The sequence below is a fragment of the Melanotaenia boesemani genome, chromosome 7, assembly GCF_017639745.1.
Source record: "Melanotaenia boesemani isolate fMelBoe1 chromosome 7, fMelBoe1.pri, whole genome shotgun sequence".
Lineage (NCBI taxonomy): Eukaryota > Metazoa > Chordata > Actinopteri > Atheriniformes > Melanotaeniidae > Melanotaenia > Melanotaenia boesemani.
In genome coordinates this window covers 9,347,528-9,371,220 of record NC_055688.1, presented here as the reverse complement: position 1 = coordinate 9,371,220, position 23,693 = coordinate 9,347,528, and the positions used below count along the sequence as shown (strand labels likewise).

Here is a 23,693-nt window from a genome sequence, read left to right as displayed (position 1 = left end):
GCCTCTACAGCCTCCTCCAACCGCTGCTTGTCCCTCTGTAAGATATATGTCTGTCTATGTTTCTGCAGAGCAGGAACCTGCTGAAAATCAGTTTTTGTGACCCGATTGCTTTTAATCCTTTGTTGCATTGAGTAAGTAAAGAAATTATGCCACACAATCCTACAATTTTTTTCTTCTTTTGTTCTTCTTAAGAAATATTTCCCTCAGGAAATTATAACATTTCTTAATTAAATCGAATTGAAGTGAATCCGGTGAGACTGGGCTGAAATATGAGAACATGTTTGTAGTATGCAGCATATAAAATCTGTCAACATGATGTAAAATGTAAATAATGGAAAACTTTTTTGAATATATTATTTTATGTTTTAAATATTGAGGTAGGGGTTTTATTTAGAAATATCTAAATTTCTGCTAAAATGAAACTATTTTAATGAAACCAGCACATCTATCAGTGATACCCCATTCACAGACATTAAAACTGACTGAGCTCCTCCTTTGGTCCCAGTTCCTCAGAGTCTTTGCAAAAATGTCCACATACATTTGCTGTTTTCATTAGATATGTTCAGTATGCTGCAGTACCTGCTGGCACCTTTTGTTCAAGCCTTTAAACAAGAGATCGGTTGTAGAAATGGGTTAAGGTCTAGTTTGATGTTTTTTTTCCTTCTTTAATTTCACCCCTGCGATACCTCTTTGTCCTTAGAAGTTTCCCTTAAATTATTTTCTATATTGTCACAAAGGTTTTGACAATAGATTTACCTCCCTCTACCTCTTTATCTCATTTATATACAACTCTGTTTCTACAGGCCGACTGATGCAGCTGTTGCTCCTTTAGTTTTGTTGTATAACCTTCCACCATGTGTTCCCAAGTCTCCATTTCACAATCAGACATGGAGTGTCTTCAGTGTGGATTTGGCATTTAGCTTGCCCCTCCATCTCCCTAATTGTCAATTATTCTCAGAATATGGAGCTTGGCCGGTTCGGCTGGGTTGGAGCCATCATTAAGCAGCGTGGTGTAGCAGAAAAGCATTGCAGGGGTGAGGTGCAGCCATGCCAGCAGCCCAAGCAGGTGGCATTTAGAGGAGCAATCAGCCTCTGTGTATGTGAAACACAGTCGCATGGCAGTAGCCTCAGCGAGACCCCTGCTCTGTTTATCACTGTTTATTACAGTAAATATCTCACATGAAACAAATGAGCTTGGCCTTTCCTGAATGAGTCGCCTTTTCTTCTGCTTGAGAAAATGATGAATAACCTGAAACACTGCACAGATGAGGAGTGTGTGTTGGCGCAGAGGAAAAACGAGAAGGGCTACCAACTTGTGCCAGCATCATCGGTCACTAACATGCCTGCAGCTTAATATTAGTTCTAAAAGGGAAAAAGCTCGGCACAAACGGCCTTGATGCAATTGCTCAGAACAAAGATGATTACATTTTCAACCACTGTGCGCATTCGTTACTGTTTCCATAACAGGAATAAATCACACATGTATTCTTGAACTATTCTCTTAAACAACCAGCTGAACAGTAAGACCAGTTTCACCATAAAGATGAAACAGATATATTTGCCTACACATCTGATATGTTAATTAGTTTTCCAATCCAGTTTTAAAAATTGTGAAGTAACATTAGGGTTAGTGGTTTTTTTGCATTGGGTAACATCACGTCACATGATAGGAACAATAAACAAATAAACAACATTGTCCATGACATTGTTAACCCTCTACACGTGAATTGCTATAAACCAGACTAACCATTAATTCTGAGTAACTATAGTATGCATTTTTAACTTCTAATTGTAGCTGTTAGCTGGTGGAGAAGAAGCTGAAAAGACGCAGCAATCTCTCATTTTTTAGCTCTCCCCTGCCCATTAATCTTGAGTTGAGAAGGACAGTTGTCAGTATTACTATTCTATAAGCATCAGCATCATCAGCTTTATTGGAGTAAAGAAATAAGGAGGGAAATGTAGCAGTATTTATCTGATTCTGTAGATTTATGGTTTTCACTTCAAATTCTGTCTCTTTGACGGCGTTACAGGAGGAAGAACTGCTCTCAGCAAATTAAATTTATCTAACATTTAATGGAAATTCGTTTAAATAGCACCCCACATCAGTTACACTTCTGCTTGTCGTTTATCCACATTTTAAGCTTTTTGTGTGCCATTTTACTGTTACAATAAAAACATAAAGAATAAAAACATAAATAAATACAGAGATGAGGATATTGTTTAAAGCTACTGAACTTAGACTGATTTTCACTTTTGGCACCAAGAGCATCCTGTCTCTTCTCTGATCTCTCTCCAGCCAGTAAAAGTCAGTCAAGTGTTGACTCTTAACTTATATCTTGCTCTTTTTTTCCCCTCATTCTTTTCTCATTCATTCATTCATTCATTCATCCATTTTCTGAACCGCTTAGTCCATTAAGGGTTGCGGGTAAGCTGGAGCCTATCCCAGCAGTAACAGGTGAGAGGCAGGGTACACCCTGGACAGGTCACCAGTCCATCGCAGGGCCAACACATAGGGGACAAACAACCACTCACACACAAACCTAACATGCATGTCTTTGGACGGTGGGAGGAAGCCGGAGTACCCGGAGAGAACCCGGGGAGAACATGCAAACTCCACACAGAAAGGCCACTGACCTCAAGGTGGCGACCTTCTTGCTGTGAGGCTGTGTCGCTAACCACCACACCACCGTGCAGCCCTCTTTTCCTCTCTATCTATGATAATGTCCTCTAATGTTTCTTTGCTGAATCAGCCACAGTGTGTATTTGAATCTGTCAGTGTGTTGATATCTAGTTGCTGGTGTGGGAAGCAATGCCATAAAGCAAAACGCTGCCATAATGTGATGCACCGGGATGGAAAAAAAAGTTGGGACTTTTTGGACGCTGCAGGGCAATGGCCCTTCCAGGAGTGTACATAATGGATGTTAGTGTATCTTTAAAACGAGTCAGAAGCACAGAGCTTTAGGTTTGGAAACCTATGTAGTGTTGCTTTAAAGTGCAACACAGGATGCTGTGGGATGGCAGGAAAAACAACAAAAGGATTCACACAGTGAGACGAGTTGTAATTATAACATTTGATCTTCACAGATCATACAACCACATGGAAGAAACTCAACACTGTACTGTAACGCCACAACTTGTGTGTTATCCATACTTTATCTCATAAGACATGATGAAATCATGAAGTATAATCATGCTCTTGTGATAAACGTTGACCAAGCCAAAGTAATGGAGACCTGAACAGCATTTTGTGTTGGCAGACTGAGTCCAACTCACCAATCAAGCTAGGGGTTGACTTTTTTCCATCTAAAATCAAAACAGTTCTTAATGTATGGGCAATATCTTTTTAATAAAGCTATACTTTTAAAAAAAGTTTGACTAAATCTGCAGAAACATTATCATTGATCTAAAACTTTCTCAGCTGTGGTTTGGATGTAGGTAGAGGTTTTCCTGCTTTGTAACAAGATCAAATCTATTTTGATTATTAGTTATATATTATTTGTGTTATTAAGACATATTTGAATATTTTTTCTCATTGTTCATGCTGCAGATGTTAAGCTAAACCTCACAGGTTGTAGGTCAGAGGCTTTTCACGGCTGCAGATGGATGAACAATAAATGCATTGGCCAGAGAAGAAATGGGTGGCAGGCCATTCCAGGATTCAAATGAGGGAAAAGTAATTTGGGATTTAAATGAGGGAAAAGTAATTTGAATGCACAGATGAATAATTTCAGGGAATGGTTTGGAGTTAAAGAGAACAGATGAATAATTTGAGAAATTGGTTTATTAAAAATGTTGTTGACACTGCGGCAGCTCTGTTTTAAACACTTCCATCTGAGGACGTGACATGAGGCCATTGGACTGTTAAGTACCACCCTGAAATTATCATCCACTATCACCATGCTGCTGTGGAACCATTAGCAGAGGAACTGCTGTACTTACACAATACCACACTCATTTCAGCTTGCATTAAACTCAGGCAGTGAACCACGCATGGCAGACTGCTATTCTCCTCTTCCTCATCTCTCTTCGACACAAACAACTGCAATAACTATAGAAAAAGCTGCAGTTGTGTTCTAATGCTATGCATGTCATGACATCCTGCTGGGTCCCTGGATTCAGCTCAGGAAGTTATGGAGTCTCACACACTTACTCAACACTGAGACACAGCTCCACCAGCAGCACCCTGGGACGTCAAGTCAATTTACAAAAGAATCAGGCTTGCAAACTTCTCTTTAGATCATGTTTTAATAAATGAGATGTTTGAATACCCATGTTAATAAATCCTGGATTTCCAAACATTTTTAAGATACTTTACAAATCTGACAGAAAAAACTGGAATGATGCTCACAGTAAAGAGGATATGGCTCTGTCATGTTGCAGCTACAAGAAATTAATTGCTGCCACTGCAGATGTAGATGGAGGATGTTGACTCTGTTATAAATTTGTATGTAATTAATGCATCAGTTAATTTATATTTGCAGTTAATGAGCCACTTGTTGATTTCCAAGTAAATAAACTGCAATGACTTTTATCATCTGCCCTCAGGCTTTTCATTTATTAATACACTCATGTTTGTCCAAAAGGTGTTTTTGTAGATCTATGTTTGTGTGTCTGAAATCTATTTTTTCTCCAATATAGATGCTAATTAAAAATAACTGCTCTTATCATTACTAAAGCATTCATTTGTTAATAAGGTGTTTATTAATTATGTGCAAAACCCAGAAAAAACAGAAAACAAGAACTTTACAGAAGAAAAAAAAAAAACAAAAAAACAATGCTCATAAACCTTGTGTTTGCTCTGAAATGACATGGTCACACACACACGTAAGCCCACACCAACACACAAACCAAGGTTCAGCGTGGCCATATCTGCTCTGAGCCTTGTTGCTCTGTGAAGGTTGATGCTTCTGTTATATTAACACTAATGGATTTTCTGTGTAATGAATAAGTGTAAATTTCCCCTCCATTGCTCACAAACAGGCACGCCAACGCTGCAGCCGCCACGTTGTTATGCAAATGGTGACGGGGGTGATGCGCTCCTTTCAAATGAGGTGTTGCAAATGGGAGACGGGCTCAATGAGGTGCAGAAATTTTCAAAACAGTGAGAGGTCAGAAAGATTTAAATTTTTTGTTTTTAATGAAATAAAAATTAAACTGTGGATGAATATCAGAACAGTCGTTTCAATTAACATTTTTATAGGAGTAATTAACCAAAACGAAACAAGGCTGTGGTGAGATGTGACAGTTCCCATCCAAATCAACATGCAAACACTGGTGACAAATGAAGATCAAATCTTCACTTTAACCTGTGTTCTAAGGGACAGAGAGAATGACTGAACTTACCATTGTTGTTTCAGCAATGGACCCAAAGCTGTTGATAAAAATGTTGCAGGTTACGTTTACAGGCGGACCTGCAGAGATGATAAGAACAAGAGGGGAAAAAAAAGTTAGAGCACATTAATACATCAAGAGATGAATGGTGCAACACATCTGGAGTGTAGCTGGGAGACAAAACCAGAACATTAACAGTATCGATTGTAATAATTATTTACTGTGTTTTAAAGATTTATTTTCATTGATGAATTTAATGAAACTGATGTGAGGTCTCTGTTCATGAAGCTGCATTTAAAAACAGCACAGTCCTTGATTCTGTCACAATCTGCTGATCTGTGTCCTGAAACATTTTAAAGGTTTTAAACCAGAAATTCTCTCTACCCCAACACAACTCTTCATGCTGGGGAGCAACATCCGTGACAAAACAGTTACACACTGACAAACACCAGTGCTGGCAATCCATGATTTTAGCAACTTTACTTTTGTTTCTCTCTTCATATAAAAAAACAAAATATGGCTACATTATCTCCTGAGCTTACATTCTGCTTGGTGTAGAAAGTACATGCTAGTACTTATACTGGGTCTTTGTTGTATGTTTGAGTGCAAGAGGCCTCGCTGCTTTGGTGAATAAGGTCATATTTAGAATCAGTGCAACTGGTTCACTTGAACGGAATTAAGACTTTTGGTTTTAGGTGGACCAGAGTTTGCTTCTTTCATGCACATCAGAGTTCAGTTGCACATTCACACCTCCCCAAATTAACCAGACTTTTGGAGCAAATGAACCAGATTTGATTCAGAAGGACTGGTGTGAATGCACCCTAAGAATAACACAAGTAATAAAGGAAATAAAGCAGTAAATCAGAGAAAATGACATATTTCTTGAATGTTTTATAGCATCAACTTTCTAAAGCACAGATAAACACACTGGCAACTTAAAAACATCACTGATAGCAAAAAACAAAAACAGACATAACATAAGCAAAGGATGATGTCAGCAGAGAAAAACACAATTAAACACTCTTGTTGGGTCGTAATCCACGACTGAGTGAAACTGCTGAGGTAAGAGTTGATTTGTAATTTCTCTGTACCAAACAAAATACATTGGTTATTGGTTAAGGACAGGTTGTTATACTCACAAATAATTTGTATCAAGAATATCTCTATAACAAAGACAAATACTTTAAAAAAAAATCTTTATTTATTATAATTATACATGGATACACCATGAGGCACCTAGCTTTTTATAGAGGGATGCATGAGTGGAATCATCTACCAAATTTCATATAAAAATAAATAGCATCATTAAGTTTAAGATAACACTTATTTATGAAAAAAATCAAGTTATTACACACACACACATATATATATATATATATATATAATGATTTTATGACTAATGATTCTGCTTAGTCTACTTTTAAAGGGCAAGAAGAGCAAAGAAAAGAAACTTACTAGGGGATGATGTCTCACTCCTAACATCAGAAATATGATGTTTATAGGAGACAACCTGAACTCTGCTCTCCTCTCGGGTCAGAAATTACGTTTCAGAGAAATTCATTAGAAATTCATAAGAGTAAAAGCTTAAGCTTCTCACATAACCCAAACAACACATTAACTTTTTATTATTTAATATATAATGTATTTTTTTCGTCTTGTTGAGCACATGTGAGCCTCTTTATGAGACAAGCGTGCTTCGAGTTAAAGTGAGTAAGCAAAGTTAAAGAAACCCTCTGGTGCTGTAAGGGTGGATAAACGAAATCACTGCAGTAGGAGGTTTTCTGCTGCTCCTGTCACTGGGAGAAAGAGAACGTGTAAACATCTCACTATGACTTTAGAAAACTACAAACAGGAAAATCAATTTCACATCCCAACAGACTTATAAATCCCTGTGGGTCGATCTTAAATAGCATTATTAAAAACACAGTGTCCTTTCAAAGGAAATCACAGCGACCAAAATAGTCCGGCCTCAGTCTCTTCTCTCAGGAATGAGTTGTGGTGCTCAAGGTTGTTTTCAGATGAGCAAGTCAAGGCGAGAGTCAACAAAATATCAGATTCCTTCATTGATTCACTGTATTACCAGGATGTACAAACATAAATGTGATTACTTCAAAGGAGTTGAGTCACAGGTAGGAAATAAAGGGTGGATGAACAGTTGCATACGCTCTTGTCTCTTCATGGCAATGATATCGAGTTTAGGAGCCAAGTCCTTCTAAGCTACCAGAGGAGATTTCACATTATCATCAGCAGGATTCGGCTGTTAAGTTTGCATGTTTGGAAATATTTTGTCTTCAGAATTAGATGACAACGATCATTACAACTCTAATCCATGAAGTTGAAGTTGTAGCCATTTGCTAGCTTCACAGTAAGACTGTAAATGGAGCTGACAGGTTCTAATACAACTTTAATGCATTTAATGGTTAATTTATCAATCTGAAATCGTCACTATGGAGCTGCTTGTTCACTCCTGTGTGAAAACATGCTTTTGCACAAGTAAAAATCTAACATTTATCATGTTTTGTGGAGTCTATAAATATAAATATTGTATTTATAATAGTAATTACCTTAGAACAAGCAATATATTCTAACATGACGTTGGTCGTCCTCCTCCCCACTCCTTATGTTGCATCACCATGTTTCTATCCCAGATGGAAAAATCTTGACACACTTCCTCTAAAGCAGGCCTTTTACAGTGCTTTTGTGTGTTTGACTTTTCCTTCTCACTTTGAACTTATTTCTGTTGCAGTTTGCAGTTTATGGCACTAGATGTCACTAATTGCTACACAATGGGCTTCTAAACACAGAAGAAGAGGTGTTCAATTTAAGTACATTAAAAAGAGATGCTCTGTTTTCTGCTCAGTTCAGACAGCTGTCTTCAAGTTGCCTATCTACAGATTTAAAAGTGACCCATCTATCCAACTTTAAAAGAATACATAGAAATACTAATAAGCTCACCCACTACTTCTATACAGAATAAAGTTGTATTGTGCTGCAAGAGTAGTAAATGTAAAGAATGTTCCTGGTAAACAGTCAGTAAATGTCAAATAGATTGATTTACAGTGACAAAACTAATGTTTTGTTTAATCTCTTACTTTTAAAATGACTTGTACTAATATGTCATGAGCACAGGTCGTGTTCATCTGTGGGCCAGTTTCAGCTCATGACCACATGTCTGTGATTGCGAACATCTGTTTTGTCACAGTTTTCCAGACTGTTCGCTTTGTGGCTCCTGCAGTTCAAACACAGATGATTTGGTCCCACTACAGCTTCATTAGTTTTTCTTTTTTTTTTTTTTAACTGTCTTGCAAGGGGCTGATTTGTCCTCTTAGAGCTGGCGAATGCTTCCGACCGTCATCTGGCCAAATATATGGCGTCATAGATCTGTGCTGTTGGGATTGAGTCAGATCTAAAATGTTTGTGATGAAATACACTAAGTGGCACTTTTTTTGCCCTCAAAAAGTGGGAACAGTTTGGATAGCCTTAAAGCAAAAACACTATAGAGGACTATTTTGTGGACAAAAACACTTTTGAGCTGTTTGCAAATATTCAGAGGATAAGAAAGCATAACCTCATACTCATGCACTTTTAAAACATATTTGTTCTTTTCATATCTGCACTAAAGAGGCTGTTACAAATAAATTACTGACCATAAGAGGCTATTTTATTCAAATGTATTAAAATCTGTTAAAAAGCATCATGTTACAAACACATTGGCATATTTTTGTAATGCAATTACTATAATCCCATTATATTTAATTTATTTATTGTCCAACCTTGCCGGATGACAAAATGTAGTTTCTAATGAATCAACAGGCTGTATCAGAGTCATAGTCTGATATACGCTAATGTAAGTTAAGGTCAAGATATGCTTCATGCAAACACACACGCAAACAGACACTCACACAACATGGATGTAGAGTTTATGTTTAACATTCCTGGCTAAACTCAATGTCTAATTCCACTGGCCAGCGGCTAGCGGGAAATGAAGGAAGGGGTCTGGATTATTTTGATGGGCAATTACTTTCCCTGTCACAGTCTGAGCACTGCTGGAGGCCACTGGGGAGGAATATCATGTGAGAATCATTCACAGACACACACACACAGAAACACACAACTGTGGTTAAGGCATACAATATGGTTAGACATGTACGCTTAAGAGGGAAAAAATCATTAAAGTTAGCTGGAGGCAATCATTCCCTATGTGGCTTATACATACAACATCCAATTAAAATAAACAATAGATTACTTACAGGACAGTGAAAGGAAATGAAGTAACAAAGATGGAAGAAGGAAAACAAAAATAATAACTAGGCTTGCTTCCAGCGCTGTAACTGAAACTTTCTGCTCTTAACATTACTTTGGTTTGTTAGGAGGCTGAAGACAAATCATTGCATGATTGAGCTGAACAAGCAAAGCTTGGGGTCCATTCACTATATAAAGGTGATGCACAGTCAATGGTCACCTGTTCAACTGCTTGTTTAGAAAAATATCTAATCAGCCAATCACAATGGATTTAGGTCACATCCACAGTAGTGCTGTTTGATCCACATTAACCAAACCCTGGTCCACTTCCATGGGTGGTACAGTTTGTTTGGATTAGTAGTACAGACCAAAGAAGCATACGCCGGTCCTCTTGAAAACAGGGGATCTTGGTTCCCTTGCAAGTCAACCCTGATGCAGCACCAGCCAATGACCCAAAGAGGAATCACTAACATTTTGGATAGTTTGCTGCTTCTCTAGCTGGAAAATTTCTTCTGAAAATCTCACTAGGTTTGAACACCAAAGTAAAAGCAGAAACCCAAAGGCTTCATAAATGAGGTGTTGCTCCATTTTTTACTTGCAGGCAATGAGCTAGCTAAAGGGGAAGGATTTCTGTTTTTGGTCCTGGCTGAGCAATGAGGAGGATTTTCTTCTTTGTCATGCTGTTTTCTTGTTATTGGTCATTTCGGGAGCTCTAGTGAGCAGTTGTAAGTGCCTGATGTTGTTCGGGTGGTCTGGTTCGTGTTTGTGAAGCACAGTGAGAAAGCCAGACAAAGCAAAGGAAGATGCCACATTTCTGCCTTTACAAACCAAGCCCTCCTGTCTATCTGAGCATTAGAATTAAGAAGAAAGGGGAATTAAGTGAATTTTAATGTTGCATGGTTGTTGGTACCACACAAGTATTCCAGAAACTGCTGATCTACTGAGATTTTCACACACAACCATCTCTAAGGTTTACAGACAATGGTCTGAAAAAGGGAAGAAAATCAGTGAGCAGCAGTTCTCTGGAGCAAAACGTCTTGTTGATATCAGAGGTGGGACTTGGGGAAACGAAGACCAAATATGTCTCCTTTAACAGAAGAATTTAACAGTCCAGTGAGTTTTAACAAACTTAGGAAGCACACTGGAAGTAAACACACTATAAGATAAATGGACTCCTGGTAAATAATCACCCCCTCTAGACCGCCTAACTACATCTGTGTGATGTATGAATGCTTGACAAACCCAGTGAGCATAACTCTGATATGTCTGAGTGCATCAGGGGGTTTATCCATAAACCTGCTGGTATTACATTATCACTGTGTTTTCTCTCAGAATGGCATTCAAGGCCTAACTCAAGTCCTCTGATACATTTCCCCTGCACCCTGGCTTTGTTCAAAATCCCTCCTTCAAAGTCCTCTCATTGCATGGCAGGCAGCAGGGAGGCGAGTAAAAGGATGTCATAGTTTGTCTTTTCTCGACATCCCTTGCAGCGTGATGAAAAAAAAAAAAAAAAAATGAGGGAAGGAGCAGCTAATACCCAGCAAATACCCCTCTCTATTTGCTTCCCTCCCTCTTATCCAGTGAAGAACAGAAGGAGAGAAATTTGGTTTTTCTTTATAGCTTTCCGATAAAACAGAGAAGGATGCAGCAGAAAAAGACAGAACAGAGAAAGAGGCAATGGTTCATTAACTGTCATGGAGGACAGGCTGGCAGTGAGTCACAGGCTACTGTAGCTGCACCCTGATATCTGCTTTAGTGTGTATGGGCCAAATGCTGTGAGCTCAAACACACTCATATGCACACAGACATGTCTATACTTCTAAGACCCTTGATTACATAACACACTTCCTGGCAGCTTGAATGAAATAAAGAATTCTCAATCAAACCCTCTGTTGGTAGGTTTAGTCTGAATACAGTAAAAACAACCTTACATTTTTAATGAATAGTCTTTATTTTGTATGGGAATTCTGGGAAATCATTTTTCTGTAATTTAGGACAAACCGCAAATACTTATTTTAAGATCTTTGCCCCTGTTTCCAGATGCTGAGACTGTTTCCTTTTTAAAGGAGATGGTTCATTCTCCTGAAATGATGAGCAGATTTTATTAGCTGCAGCAAACCGGGAATTAACATTGCATGTTAGCAGGAAACTCCTCGTCTCACGTTGCATTTTTAACACACTGTTTAATCCATCCACTCTGGTTGTGTAGAGAGTATCACAAGCTTAGTGCACGCCACTTTTGCATCTGAAGAAATCCAAAGCTTGACAGACCTGCCATGCTAATTTAAGACTATAAGCTCTGATTGGACACCCACTGTCTGGGGAGCAGAGTTTAAATAACTGCCAGGCTATAGTGGGTCCTCTCACGCAGTGACTACCAAGATTATTGCCTTAGTGACACACATCGTCATCATTTTGACTTCCACGTGCTTACAATGATCATTGTTTTTCTTTCTAATTTAAAATGAAAGGAAACTAGTATTGTGGTAGTAATGTTACTTACAAGTCAAACTACATCACTCTGCATCACCTCTCACTTTACATGTTGGGACGTAGATAAATCAACTTATTGAAACGTGCAAACATGAAAATAAATAAAGAATAGTTCTACAGGCTTCTGGAGAGACATTTTTAAACTGTTCGTTGCATATCTGCATCTTCCTCCATTCTCTTTCCAGATGATCCCACAATGCTTTAATAATGTTATCTCCAAAAGCCCTGTCACCACTGATTTTCAGTCCAGTTCTTCTGTCATTTAGCATGTCAGTTTTTTTTTCTTCCCTGTTTCCCTTTCTAAAGTATGGTTTCTTGGCAGTCGCTCTTCAGTGGAGACCTTTCTGATGAGGTTTCAATGAATAGTAGAGTGATCAGCTGAAGGTCCAGTTTCCTTCAATGTTTTAAGGACAACATGCTGCAAATTAACACGTTTTCCCCTAATAGTCCATAAAGAATCTTCTTGTTGCTGCAAAAATACTATTTTCTGTCATTCAAACTCATGATACTATTAAAAAATGTGAACAAATTATGTGTCTTTGTTTTACACACACAAAAATATAAAAGGAACACAATCTTAACAGATTACATGTCTTTAAAACAGGCTGCTGGTAAGAACCTAAAGATCCAATTTAAAACTGGCCAATGAGCAAAACTGGTTCATCCCCTGAGTAATAATAATAGATCAGTGTTTAGTGGCTTAACACAGTGCAATAGAAAAATGCTCAGGTTCAAGGACTGGACTAAAAATGAGTAAATAAGCAGCCAATGCCCAAAGAAAACCTTTGAAAAACCTTCAGAAAGCCCAAATAACAATTAATTAAGATCACTTTATACTGTGCTTTCAAGCAGGCAGAGTTTGTTGTGATCTTATAAAGAAACCAGCTGTGGTTCATGTCTTTTCACCTTACTGTGATTCTTACCCCGACACTATTGCCAGTGTTGGAATTCAAAGCATAATTTGTCATTATATAGCACAACTGAAAGGATAAACACGCAAGCAGATGCACAAACACTTTGACTACACAGATGTACAGTACATGTGCACAAATAGAGAGCAAACCTACACCGCATGTGCCAATGAGCAAAGATGCTCAAACAGCCGGGACACACACAAAACACACACAAGTAAAAATAATAGGCAAGCGCACACATACTGTAAACAAGGACACATATACACATATATATATAGTGTGTAAGTTAAATACATATAAAGATGCAACGAGGCATTTATGGAACACACAAAGTTTTGCATGCATTCATATGGTCTGATTGCATCATTGCTTTTCCATCTTTTGCAGCAGATATAATTAAACACGTTACACATTTCTGCACAAAAACCCAACGGATAAAAACTTCCTGCTTTAAATCACTGCATTACAAACACATTGAAAGATGAAATGAATATATTTAATAAAACTGAACTGAAATAGTTTTTGAGTTAAACTTTGATGATATGGATTATTTTGTCTCTTCTGTTAATGTTTCTGTGGTGTATTCTCTGTCTAACACGCTAGTTAAAACGCTAGTTAAACATGAACCCATGCCGGGAGGTCAATAACGGCTTGCGACTTTACTTGTCTTGCTGAGGTGGGTCAGTACAAATAAATCCCCCCTTTCTCTTCAGCCGAACTCCACTTTCATTAAAAACAAGTGACAACAGCCATAAAGCAGAAGGAAACAAACGGCTCGGCTCAGCGACTCAGTGCTGCAGCGAACTGCAGCTTTTTCACGATGATAACTGTAGGCTTTGTTGGTGTGAGTTCCTAATATATGTCCTGTAATATAAATGAACATTCTGCTATCTGCATTTTCTCTTGGAGAATCAGATTCTGGAATTTCAGAAATTTATCATCTGACTGAACTATCAGGATGTATCATAGGAATTCTACGTTTACTAAGAAGCCTGTTTTGTCCTATTTGCTTCCTTTTGTCCATAGTCATGAAGGATGTCTAATGTGACACAGTTCAGCTTGAATTATTTAAATCATCTCAGCCTTGGTCTGTAATTCTCTAAATCTTTAAGGAAATTAACTTCAATACTTCTGTTAAAAGCCTTTTAAGCATAGAAAGCATATGAAAGAAAGGAGATAATTACATCCTAATATTTCTTGCAACTGCAAGTAATAAAGCAAAGCCTCGTTATGTTTATTCAGTGGTAGTTAAAGCGATTCTGTGTAGGTAAATACATTTTCCCTTTTCTTCCCTTTAAAATTACAAATCTTTATAAAAAAAAAACAACTTTATATTATTTTATAACATATCTTAATAAAACAGGGAAGAGAGCAATCGCTGAAGTATCACAGATTCAGATTCTTGTTGCAGTGATGTCTTTAAGTCTGACCTGTCCTTAATTACATGAAAAGAAATAAAATCAAAATGACAATAGTTCATTTCTTTTCTTTCACATTACTCAACTGGACCTATTCTCTTGTCGACAAGTCAAAACACACCTGAAAAATCTCGTTAGCAACTCCTCTACTTGAGTCTGTTTTAATAAATGAGTGGGAAATGATGGTTTTCTGCTCTATGCATTGGCCTCCTGCAGCCTTATTTTCCTTTTTACACCATCACACAGGAACACTGGCTTCATCTGCTGCTGTTTGCATAATTATTTAATCATAATTATGGATTTTTTTTATACTTATTTTTGTTTTAGTTTTATAACCCAAACATTTACTAGTTATACTACTACATGGAGTTACACTACTCCACATGAATAAAAACTTTTACAACTTAAATCCGATTCATTCATCCGAGGCATTTCAGGCAACTCAAAGGTTTTCCAGATACACACGACTCGGTTGCATAAGAGTTTACAGAAGCATATTAATGGCCCGAGTACACAAACCCAGCAGCTAACAGAAATGAACACAATTCTTTAGCCCCTTTGAGATTCCCAAGCTTATTTTTTACAGCTGATTTTTGTTTTTTAAAACAGGATACTGTTATCTCAGACTGAGATGGCAAGAAAATACTGTGTCATATTAAAGAAAGCGTGACTCAGAAGAACAACTTAATGTGAAGAGAATTCAGTGTGGATGCAAACTGTGTTTAACTTGGAATATGACAGCGTAATAGAAAAAGTGCCACTGTTTGGCTTGTTTTTTTTTGTCACTGGCTGGTCATAATCATCTAATGGTTTTTAACCATGAAGCAGAACTTGATAGGAAAAAAGAAAAAGAACTTGGTGGTTGTCCAGGAAGTAGATAGGTCTAAATAAAGATGGTGTGAAGATGACAGCCTGATAAACCTGTCAAGTAAGTGCCTGTAATTGCCTTTTTAATGATTTATGGTTCTGCCTGTTTTCCCATTCCTACCCCCATCAGCAGACTTGCCACTCTTCCTATAATCAACCTAACATAACATTGTGATTTTCAGACTTATGCCAGAAACAAAAAACTGAGCTGTTAGAGCCACATGCACTTCTTTTTCTGTCTGGATCCACACAGAATCAAATCAAATTCAAACACTGAAAACTCAACATCTTCTTGTGTATCCATTACCACTGAAGCCTCTTGTTAATATCACTGAAAGATTCCTGACATTGGAAGTTTGTCTTGGATCAAAGCAAGTATTACACAGCAGGTTGTGCCATGTCCACCCAGCACCATATGTTAAGATGATATAGCAGGTGGGTAAAAACTGCAGGGAGCATTTTACTACTGTAATGGTGCCTCTCCTCTCCAGTAATACCCAGTGGATGACTGAAGCCATGGATGAAACGAAGTTGTGTTTGAAATCATATTTTGCATCCTTCAAAATGCAGCCGAAAAAAAAAAAAAAAAAAAAAAATCAATTCAAAAACTACTGAATTACTGTCAGAGCATTTCAAGTAATACTTACACTGTGGCTGTTAGGTCACATTGAATAAGCCAAAAAACTCTACATTTGGACGTGTTTGGGGCATTTTCCTTGAGTCCTGACTTGGTTTTCACAAAACGTGATACTTGATGAAGGTTAGAACAACATTTTGGTTTGCATTATGACTTATTCTGTAATTATGCTCAGGCCCTCAGCAATGGCCAAAACTCACAAAACATGATATGTAAAAGGTTACTGGTTAGCGTCACTGTGGGAAAGACATTTTAAACTTCCAACCTGCAGCATTTCATTGCCTAGTAGTCTTGCTTCTGGGACAGATGATGCTTAATGATGAATAAATAAGGTTTGATCTGTGAACAACTACATTTACAGTTTGCGATAATACTGTTTTTTAGTTGTGTTAATCTCACTTTTTTACCTGAACTAACAACTAATCTCAGGCCAGACGTGTTATTATGATTAACCTCGAAGAAGTTGCTCTTTATCTGGGAACTCATGGTGCTTCTTGTGGAGGTTGGATGAAGAGGGTTTTATTTTTACATCCACTACTATATATCACTATAGGGAATGGAAGTGTGAGGAAAGGCCTTCTGACAAGCCAACGGATCACTGTCAGAGGCTGCCAAGCAATGCAGCAGTTGGCTGTGGATCAAGTGGAAGGATCCCAACTTTTACTACCAAGGGTTAAAAGCCGAGATAGGCACACCTGGGACACCAGGTGTCACTGTTGAGCCCTGGTGGTGTGCCAAGTCCATCAATGAAACACCAATCAAGCAGGTTGCCCATCTGAATACCCCAGTGAAGCTTGTACACTCCACTCGTCAGCAAGTACTAGTTAAACCTAAGAGATTGTATTATTTACTCGTATGACATCAACATTCAGCTGCAAATCTGGCCAAAGGAACCAAAGGAAGTTTCATAAGTAGCTACACTTTATAAAGTAAGGTGCAGAATTTAATCAGAATCTTATTAAATTACCATTCAGAATTCAACAGAAATTCTAACAGTTTAATAGAAAAAAATGTAAACAACATCTGGATGTTATTTATCCAACAACTGGATGTTAAGCATCAGAAAAGGCTGTTCTTATATGAACTCTAGGTAAAGTCTGCCATATTCCTCCAGCTTTGGAAACAGCTGTTTATGAGAAGACAGTCTATTAATGAATAATTAGAAAGAAATAAACAAATAAATTAAAACAATGCTGAGAAAAAAGATGAGCTTTGGGTTAGAATAAAGTGGAACTTGTTTAAAACCAAAATGCTCCAAAACTTTTTTCCTTTACTTCCTTCTTTGTGATCTTTACCAACAACAAAACACACACAGACACACAATTTATGTTTTTCCTTCTACTGCAGCGCTCTTTGGACAATCCCCAACGCGGATGTATTTATTGTTGCCAACAGACCGGTCCTCAGTGATTCATCCAAGTTACATCCTCCAATCCCCACATCATCAGCTCCACGTTTTCAGGGACCAATTAACTGGTCAACACATCAGCTTTTTCTGCTGACATCTTCATTTTACTACAGCTCCCCACTGCGGCATACCTGGACCACCGAGTGGAACTAATGAAGCAGGAAAAATCAACCACACCTCGTGCATTTACAAGAATGAAGAAGTGTAGGTGGCGTATCAGAGTATGCTCCATTATCAGGCCCTAAGAGGGTTGTAAAACACAGGTATCTGCAGGACTTAATGCTTTCTTTGACTCTCTACCCTCCTGATGCCCAATTTACAATCCTCTAAGTGACACTTTAGACCCACAGGGGTGAGACTGAATTTATTCTCAGCAACAAATAGCATTCAGCTAAACAAAGCCAAAGGAAGCAGAGGGGGAAAAAAGTCAAAGCAACAAATTAGATGAATAATAGTCTGAATTACGCAGGATTGCCTCTTTTGCAATTGAGCTGCCTTCAGCAAAAAATTCCACAATGGCTGTGAGACACTGAATATTTATAAGGAGTTGTCTGTAGGCTATATGGTCTGGGGAAAGCAGTTTTACTTTTTATTGAACTAATATATATTCCCTGCACATCCTCACGAAAGAACACGGCTCATTTTACAAGCAGGACTGAGGGAGAGCGAGAAAACATGCAAGGAAAGAGATCGAAGTAGGGGTTATTTTTCTTTTCCTCTTGCAGTTTTTCCTCCATTATGTCCAGACATGACAGCTGAGGAGGTGATCATTTTGTTCTCACCCACCATGCATAAACATCAGAGCTGAAACAGCAGCTAGATGAAAAAAAAAAAAAGTGTTTCCTTGGGAATTTTAAAGCATCATAAATCGTCTGACTCGATGGTGAAAGAGTGAAATAATGAACATTTCATCAAACACAGAGTGCTTTAGGATTATTTTTCTCTGGGTAACTCCTGGAAGTTACTTGGCTCAACTTTTTAAAAAGTGAGCTCAAAGTCATCAAACCGATTTTGAACTCTGAAGAAAATGGAAGCAAGAAGAATGTGTGTGTCCTGCAGCTACATTTTGACCATTTCTTCACTGTTAAATGAAGCTTTTCATCATGTATATATATATATATATATATATATATATATATATATGTGTGTGTGTGTGTGTAGACTATAAATTCTTAGCTCCACCCATATCAACATGCTAATTTGCACATTTATGTAGTACATAATATTTTTAGTATGCTGAAACACTTTGGGAATTTTGGGATACTAGTGGTACCTTCTGCATTTCTATCCTTTACTGAGCAACTTTTTTTTTTCTTTTAACTTAGACATTTTTGCCAATTCTTTACATTTTCCACGTAAAGATAATTGCATACAGCATATGATTGCAGACATTTGAGTGGAAGGAGTCAGATCTTGATGCTGATCAGGAATGGTTGCAACATGTTAAACATGCCTTGAATTTCATGATTCAGGGTTATTTTCTCCAAATTAGCATAGTTCATGAAAATATGCAGTGTTTTCCAATATCGTACTATTATTCATTCATGTATACATTTCTGATGTCGCGGTCTTATTTATTTTAAATTGATTAAAATAAGAGTAACAAAGTTTTCTGCAGATGATAAACCAGTGTTCAAATGTCGAGTCTACAGAGATCATTCAGCCCACATGTTTTCTCTTCGGAGCCACGCTAAATTAAATCTCAACCTTTGATTTTTTTAAGCACATAGGCCTCTTAAGACAGCTTGCAAACCTTCTGAAATTATCATGTAGAATAAGATAAGTTCATGTTAAACTGGACTACAAAACAAAGGTTAAAGGCCAGGGCAAGGGGAAAAAAAGACTGTCAGACCTCAAAAAACAACATTAATTGAGAAAAAAATGTTTCTCAGTTAGTGGAACAGCAAATGTTAAAATAGTCTGTCTCTTTTGGGAGGGGTGGCGGGTAGCTAAATAAATAGTGTTGAACTTTGCTAGGCACTGCATGAATCTTTTAAAGGATTGGTGAGCGCTGATACAGCAATAACAGGTTATAACGGAAACATCTCCCTACTGGCAACAATGCTGTCATGAAAAATACACAATATAGTATCTTAAACAATCGTACATATACTGCGTAAGTAGTGAAAAGTAGAGTTTGTGATGCTGCTTTGGTCAAATCTAAATTTCCGGGTAGTAAATTGATTTGTTTAGTTTTTCTGTAAACTGCAATAAAAAAGATAATGCGTATATATATATATATATATATATATATATATATATGAAAATAAAAAAGTAACTTTTAACCTCTTCTTCTTTTTCACTGATCCAGATGTGATAGCAGAGGAGATCAACATCCAGCTATGAGTGTCTGTGTAACGCTGTGAAAATGCTTGAAGGCTGCAAGTCATTAAAGTGCTGTCTGTCTCCTGGTTCAACAATAAAACAATATTTAAAAAAGACTCTATTTTTCTTTTCATTTCTTCCTGCTGTCTGTTGTCTCCAAAGCAATATCTACCACCTGAAAAAGGGCCCGTCTGCATTTTCTTTTGTTTATTTCCTTTATTCTCATGCAGATGCTGTAGCCTCTCTTATGTGCTGCATTTCTATTCATTTACACAGACTGTGCATATGGCCAACTTCTCACACAGAACCATAAACCCATTTTTACTTTAAGCAAGCGAGTAAACAGTGTGGTTGATCAGCAGTGGAGGAAAAGCACTTCATGTCAGATTTTAATTGGAATGGTGGGATGAGGAATGGTGGTTTCTCCTGCCGTCATATTCAGCCATCCATCATCGCCTCATCCATGGAACTGAACTTTAGGAAAAAACTTAATTTTCCTCCCCAGTGAGGGAGGAGAAATGCCATTATGATGTTTTTTTTTCTTCTCTACCTTGTCCACCATTTTCTCATTCTTTTAAAAACTGTCTTTCCTTTCCCTTTCCCCCTGTTTCTTGTGTCATGTCACTCCAGCTCTTCCTCTCATTCATATTCTCTCTTTCAGCCACAGGGTGTTCAGGTTTCATTATGGAATGAAATATATTCAAAGCTGGAGACAGGCAGAGAGGAGAGGATGGAGAGATGGACAGATGCATGGCAGCATTGGTCAGAAAACACCTGAGGCTCTTAGTGTGTGTGTATTTGTGTGAGTGTGTGTGGGTGAGTGTTTGTGAATGCATATTTACTTAAAATTGGCATTCATGCCTGCCAGCATTTTCAGTTTCTCTGTGAGACTGTGTGCATCCTGTTTGCACAGACAATATTTATGTGTGGGTGCTTGCCAAGAGCATATGCTTGCATATGAGTATTCCTGTCGGCCTGTATTCCCTCTGTTTATTTATTCTTCATACCCACTAACACAGTCCCACACCATTTCATGAAACTGTCTAGAAACGTAATCTATGGATGTCTGATCTTGAGTTAGTTAGGTTTAGACATTAAACAACTTTAGCTTTCATTATGATTTGGGGAACAAAGATAGAAACTGTTGGATGTTACAACATAAATTGGAACTAAGAGATTCAAAATTAAATACAAATAATTATTATAATTCTGTTTTCTCTGTTTGATGCCTGTTATCCAAAGGTTTGCACCTATTTCTGTTTGCTTAGTTAAATCCAGGTGCCGACTTTTTATTTTTTTATTTTTAGCCAGGCAGTGTAAAAGCAAAGAAACGTAAGAACATGATGCTAACCTGGCATCTACTTTATTAATAGTATCTTCTTCATGCTATGTGAATGTTTTGACAAATAGAGGGATGAAATACATTACCTGAGGAAGTATCTGTAACTTTTATTCCCTGTTTATTAAAAAGTTGTTAACAATGGCATAAACTAAGGGGCTAAAATCGTAATTCAGCATTTTAGTTTCAAAACAAAAGCTATATTCTAATACTAATTATTAGCTTAGCGGTTAGCTTGTTAGCCTGTAGTTTGTCTGGGAGCTGCCTCCTATTGTGGGATTGCGATAATGATTCCACTTTATCAGCAACAAGAACCTTGACCCTCAGTTCTGAATGTGATGAAAAATTATTTGTTTGCTTTTAGTTAAGTCTTTTATTTATTTCACATCAACTAAACAACAACATTAAATGGTCATAAAAATAATCGTAGGCCAAGTAACATGTTTTGGGATACTATTAATTACTGTTTCATAGTATGCTGCAATCTACTGCAGAAGTTTTATAGCAATTTTACAATGAATGAAATACAAGTATAGTAGTTTACTGTTACACAAATAATTGTCATTGGTATATAAGATGAGTTTTACTCTTCTCTTGCAGCCCCTTTCTTAAAGATTCATAGATTTAGCCAAAGTAAACAGGATCAAATAAGAAAAATTTAACATTTAATTCATATTATCTTTTGCATTGTTATATATATATATATATATATATATATATATATATATATATATAGCATTGTTTTAGAGTGAGATTAGTTTTCTTTTTATCTATTACTATGTGCCACTCTTATTTTATTTATTCACTGGTCTAAATACTATGACAACTAAATTAGATTTGAATGAGGTTTAATGAAATAATAATAATAATAATAATAATAATAATAATAATAATAATAATAATAATAAGAAGAAGAAGCACACCTTCCCTCTAAATTTGGAGGAAATGACACCAAAATATAACATTGCTGTCAGTGTTTCATGTTGAAAATGTACATAAACTGTCCTCCAGACTTAACCAGATACGAAGCAAAGTCTGCGGTAAATTAATAAGCTGGCTGTTCGAGGTCAGGTTTTTGAATGACAGCTGGACATGACAGCCTGGCAGCTTCATGACTGCAGTGAGACAGAAATCAATAACAGGTCTGTGGCGGCGACACGATGACGGACACGAGGTGACTGGAGCTTTACATCAGTGGATTACTGAGAGGTAGTGATGCTGCAGAGTGTGTGAGAAAATGTGTGTAAAGGATAGAAATAGAAATGTGCAACTGTGTATGTGAACAGCATGTATTTGTGTTTCTGTGTGACTGTTTGCTGTTTGTTTTCCTGACCACAAGCATGTGCAGATGGACTGTTTGGCATGTGTATGTGTGTGTTGGATGTGATTGTCATCTGCTCAGTAAATCAGCGAGTGATTCAGCGCTGTGTTGTGATTTGCTGCTGTTAACTCTGTGCATTTAATCATTTTGAGAGCAAGGTAAATAGCCGTTCCAGATCAGGGGAGAGAAACACACACACTTGCACACATCCACCAACCCCCATCGTTTCTTCAATCCCAGTAACAAAAACAGGCTGACTCATTTTTGTGTCATTTTCCATTTTTCAGAAAGCTCCGATCAACATATTAACGTTTTAATATTAACTTGACTTTCATTTTGCACTTAAAACTAAAAACATCAAACACTTTTGAGACAAAGTCATTGTTTTAAGGTAATATCATCATTTATAAATTGTCATTCATTCTGGATTAGAGTGAAATATTAATGCCCAAAAATCTAGATTTTCCTTAACCAGACACTTTTTTCCCTGATAATGTGAAAAAATGAATGAATCATAAATCTCAGGGACTGATTCTAGCATTAACAAATACCTCATGTGTTAATGCAGTAGGCCACAGTTTGCAAATGGAGTTCTCTTTTGATTTATTATAACATAAAGCCATATTTTTTTCTTATTAGTTTTCTTTTTTCTATCAGGAAATTATAAACTAATTGAACCTCTTTTCTCACTCTTTCTATTTAACTTATGGGGAAATTTATGCAAAGCTCTTGAGTCATATCCTGTGTGCCTGTATGGGCCTTTAATGTAATATAAGAACTCCCACAAGTCGAGTGCTGAGGCACTAATGTGTGAAAGAATGACTTTATTTCCTCTGCATTGCTGAAGTCTTTGAAGGTGACATGTTTCAGCAGTAATGAATCTAAATATTCATAGTCTAATACCCACAAAAGCAACTGCGTTTTTTAATAGTTTTTTATTGGGAAACATTTCTCGGCTTACAGTGACACATAGTAGCTTTCCTTTAAAGCCAACCTCATCTCACAGTAGTTATTGTTCCAAAAGGAAATCTACTGATCTGTGTACTTGGGAATATTCTCTTGGGAGATTACATGGGAGGCAAAAAAAGCCTTTAGATGAAGGAAGAATTGAAACTAAAGAGACACTGCTTGCTGTTCACCTTTGTTTTCACCCAATAAACGGTGAGAATTTGGACATTAAAGACTACTTCATTTGGGGTAAAGACAAATGGATATCCTCACATGTCGGCAGCTTGACTTGAAATCTTAAGAAAATCTCACTGGAATATGATTCCTTAAAATTAATTTTGATCTGCATGAATCTTTTTCCGTGTAACAAGTTTTTTTTTTTTTTGCCATTTTCTGTTGTAAAATGCAGTTAACTCTTTTCATTTTATTTTATCTTGTTTTCTTTTTTGA

At 37.2% G+C, this 23,693-nt stretch overlaps 1 protein-coding gene across 5 annotated transcripts in view; it reads right to left on the bottom strand.

The window, feature by feature from the left end:
- glra1 (glycine receptor, alpha 1) overlaps positions 1 to 23,693 on the bottom strand; it is a 130,376-nt gene that overhangs the window by 56,701 nt on the left and 49,982 nt on the right. For all 5 annotated transcript variants that reach the window (XM_041989962.1, XM_041989964.1, XM_041989963.1 and 2 more), the window contains one exon: positions 5,344 to 5,411. In XM_041989962.1, coding sequence (XP_041845896.1) covers positions 5,344 to 5,411 — 68 coding nt within the window. The remainder of the gene's footprint in view (positions 1 to 5,343; positions 5,412 to 23,693) is intronic.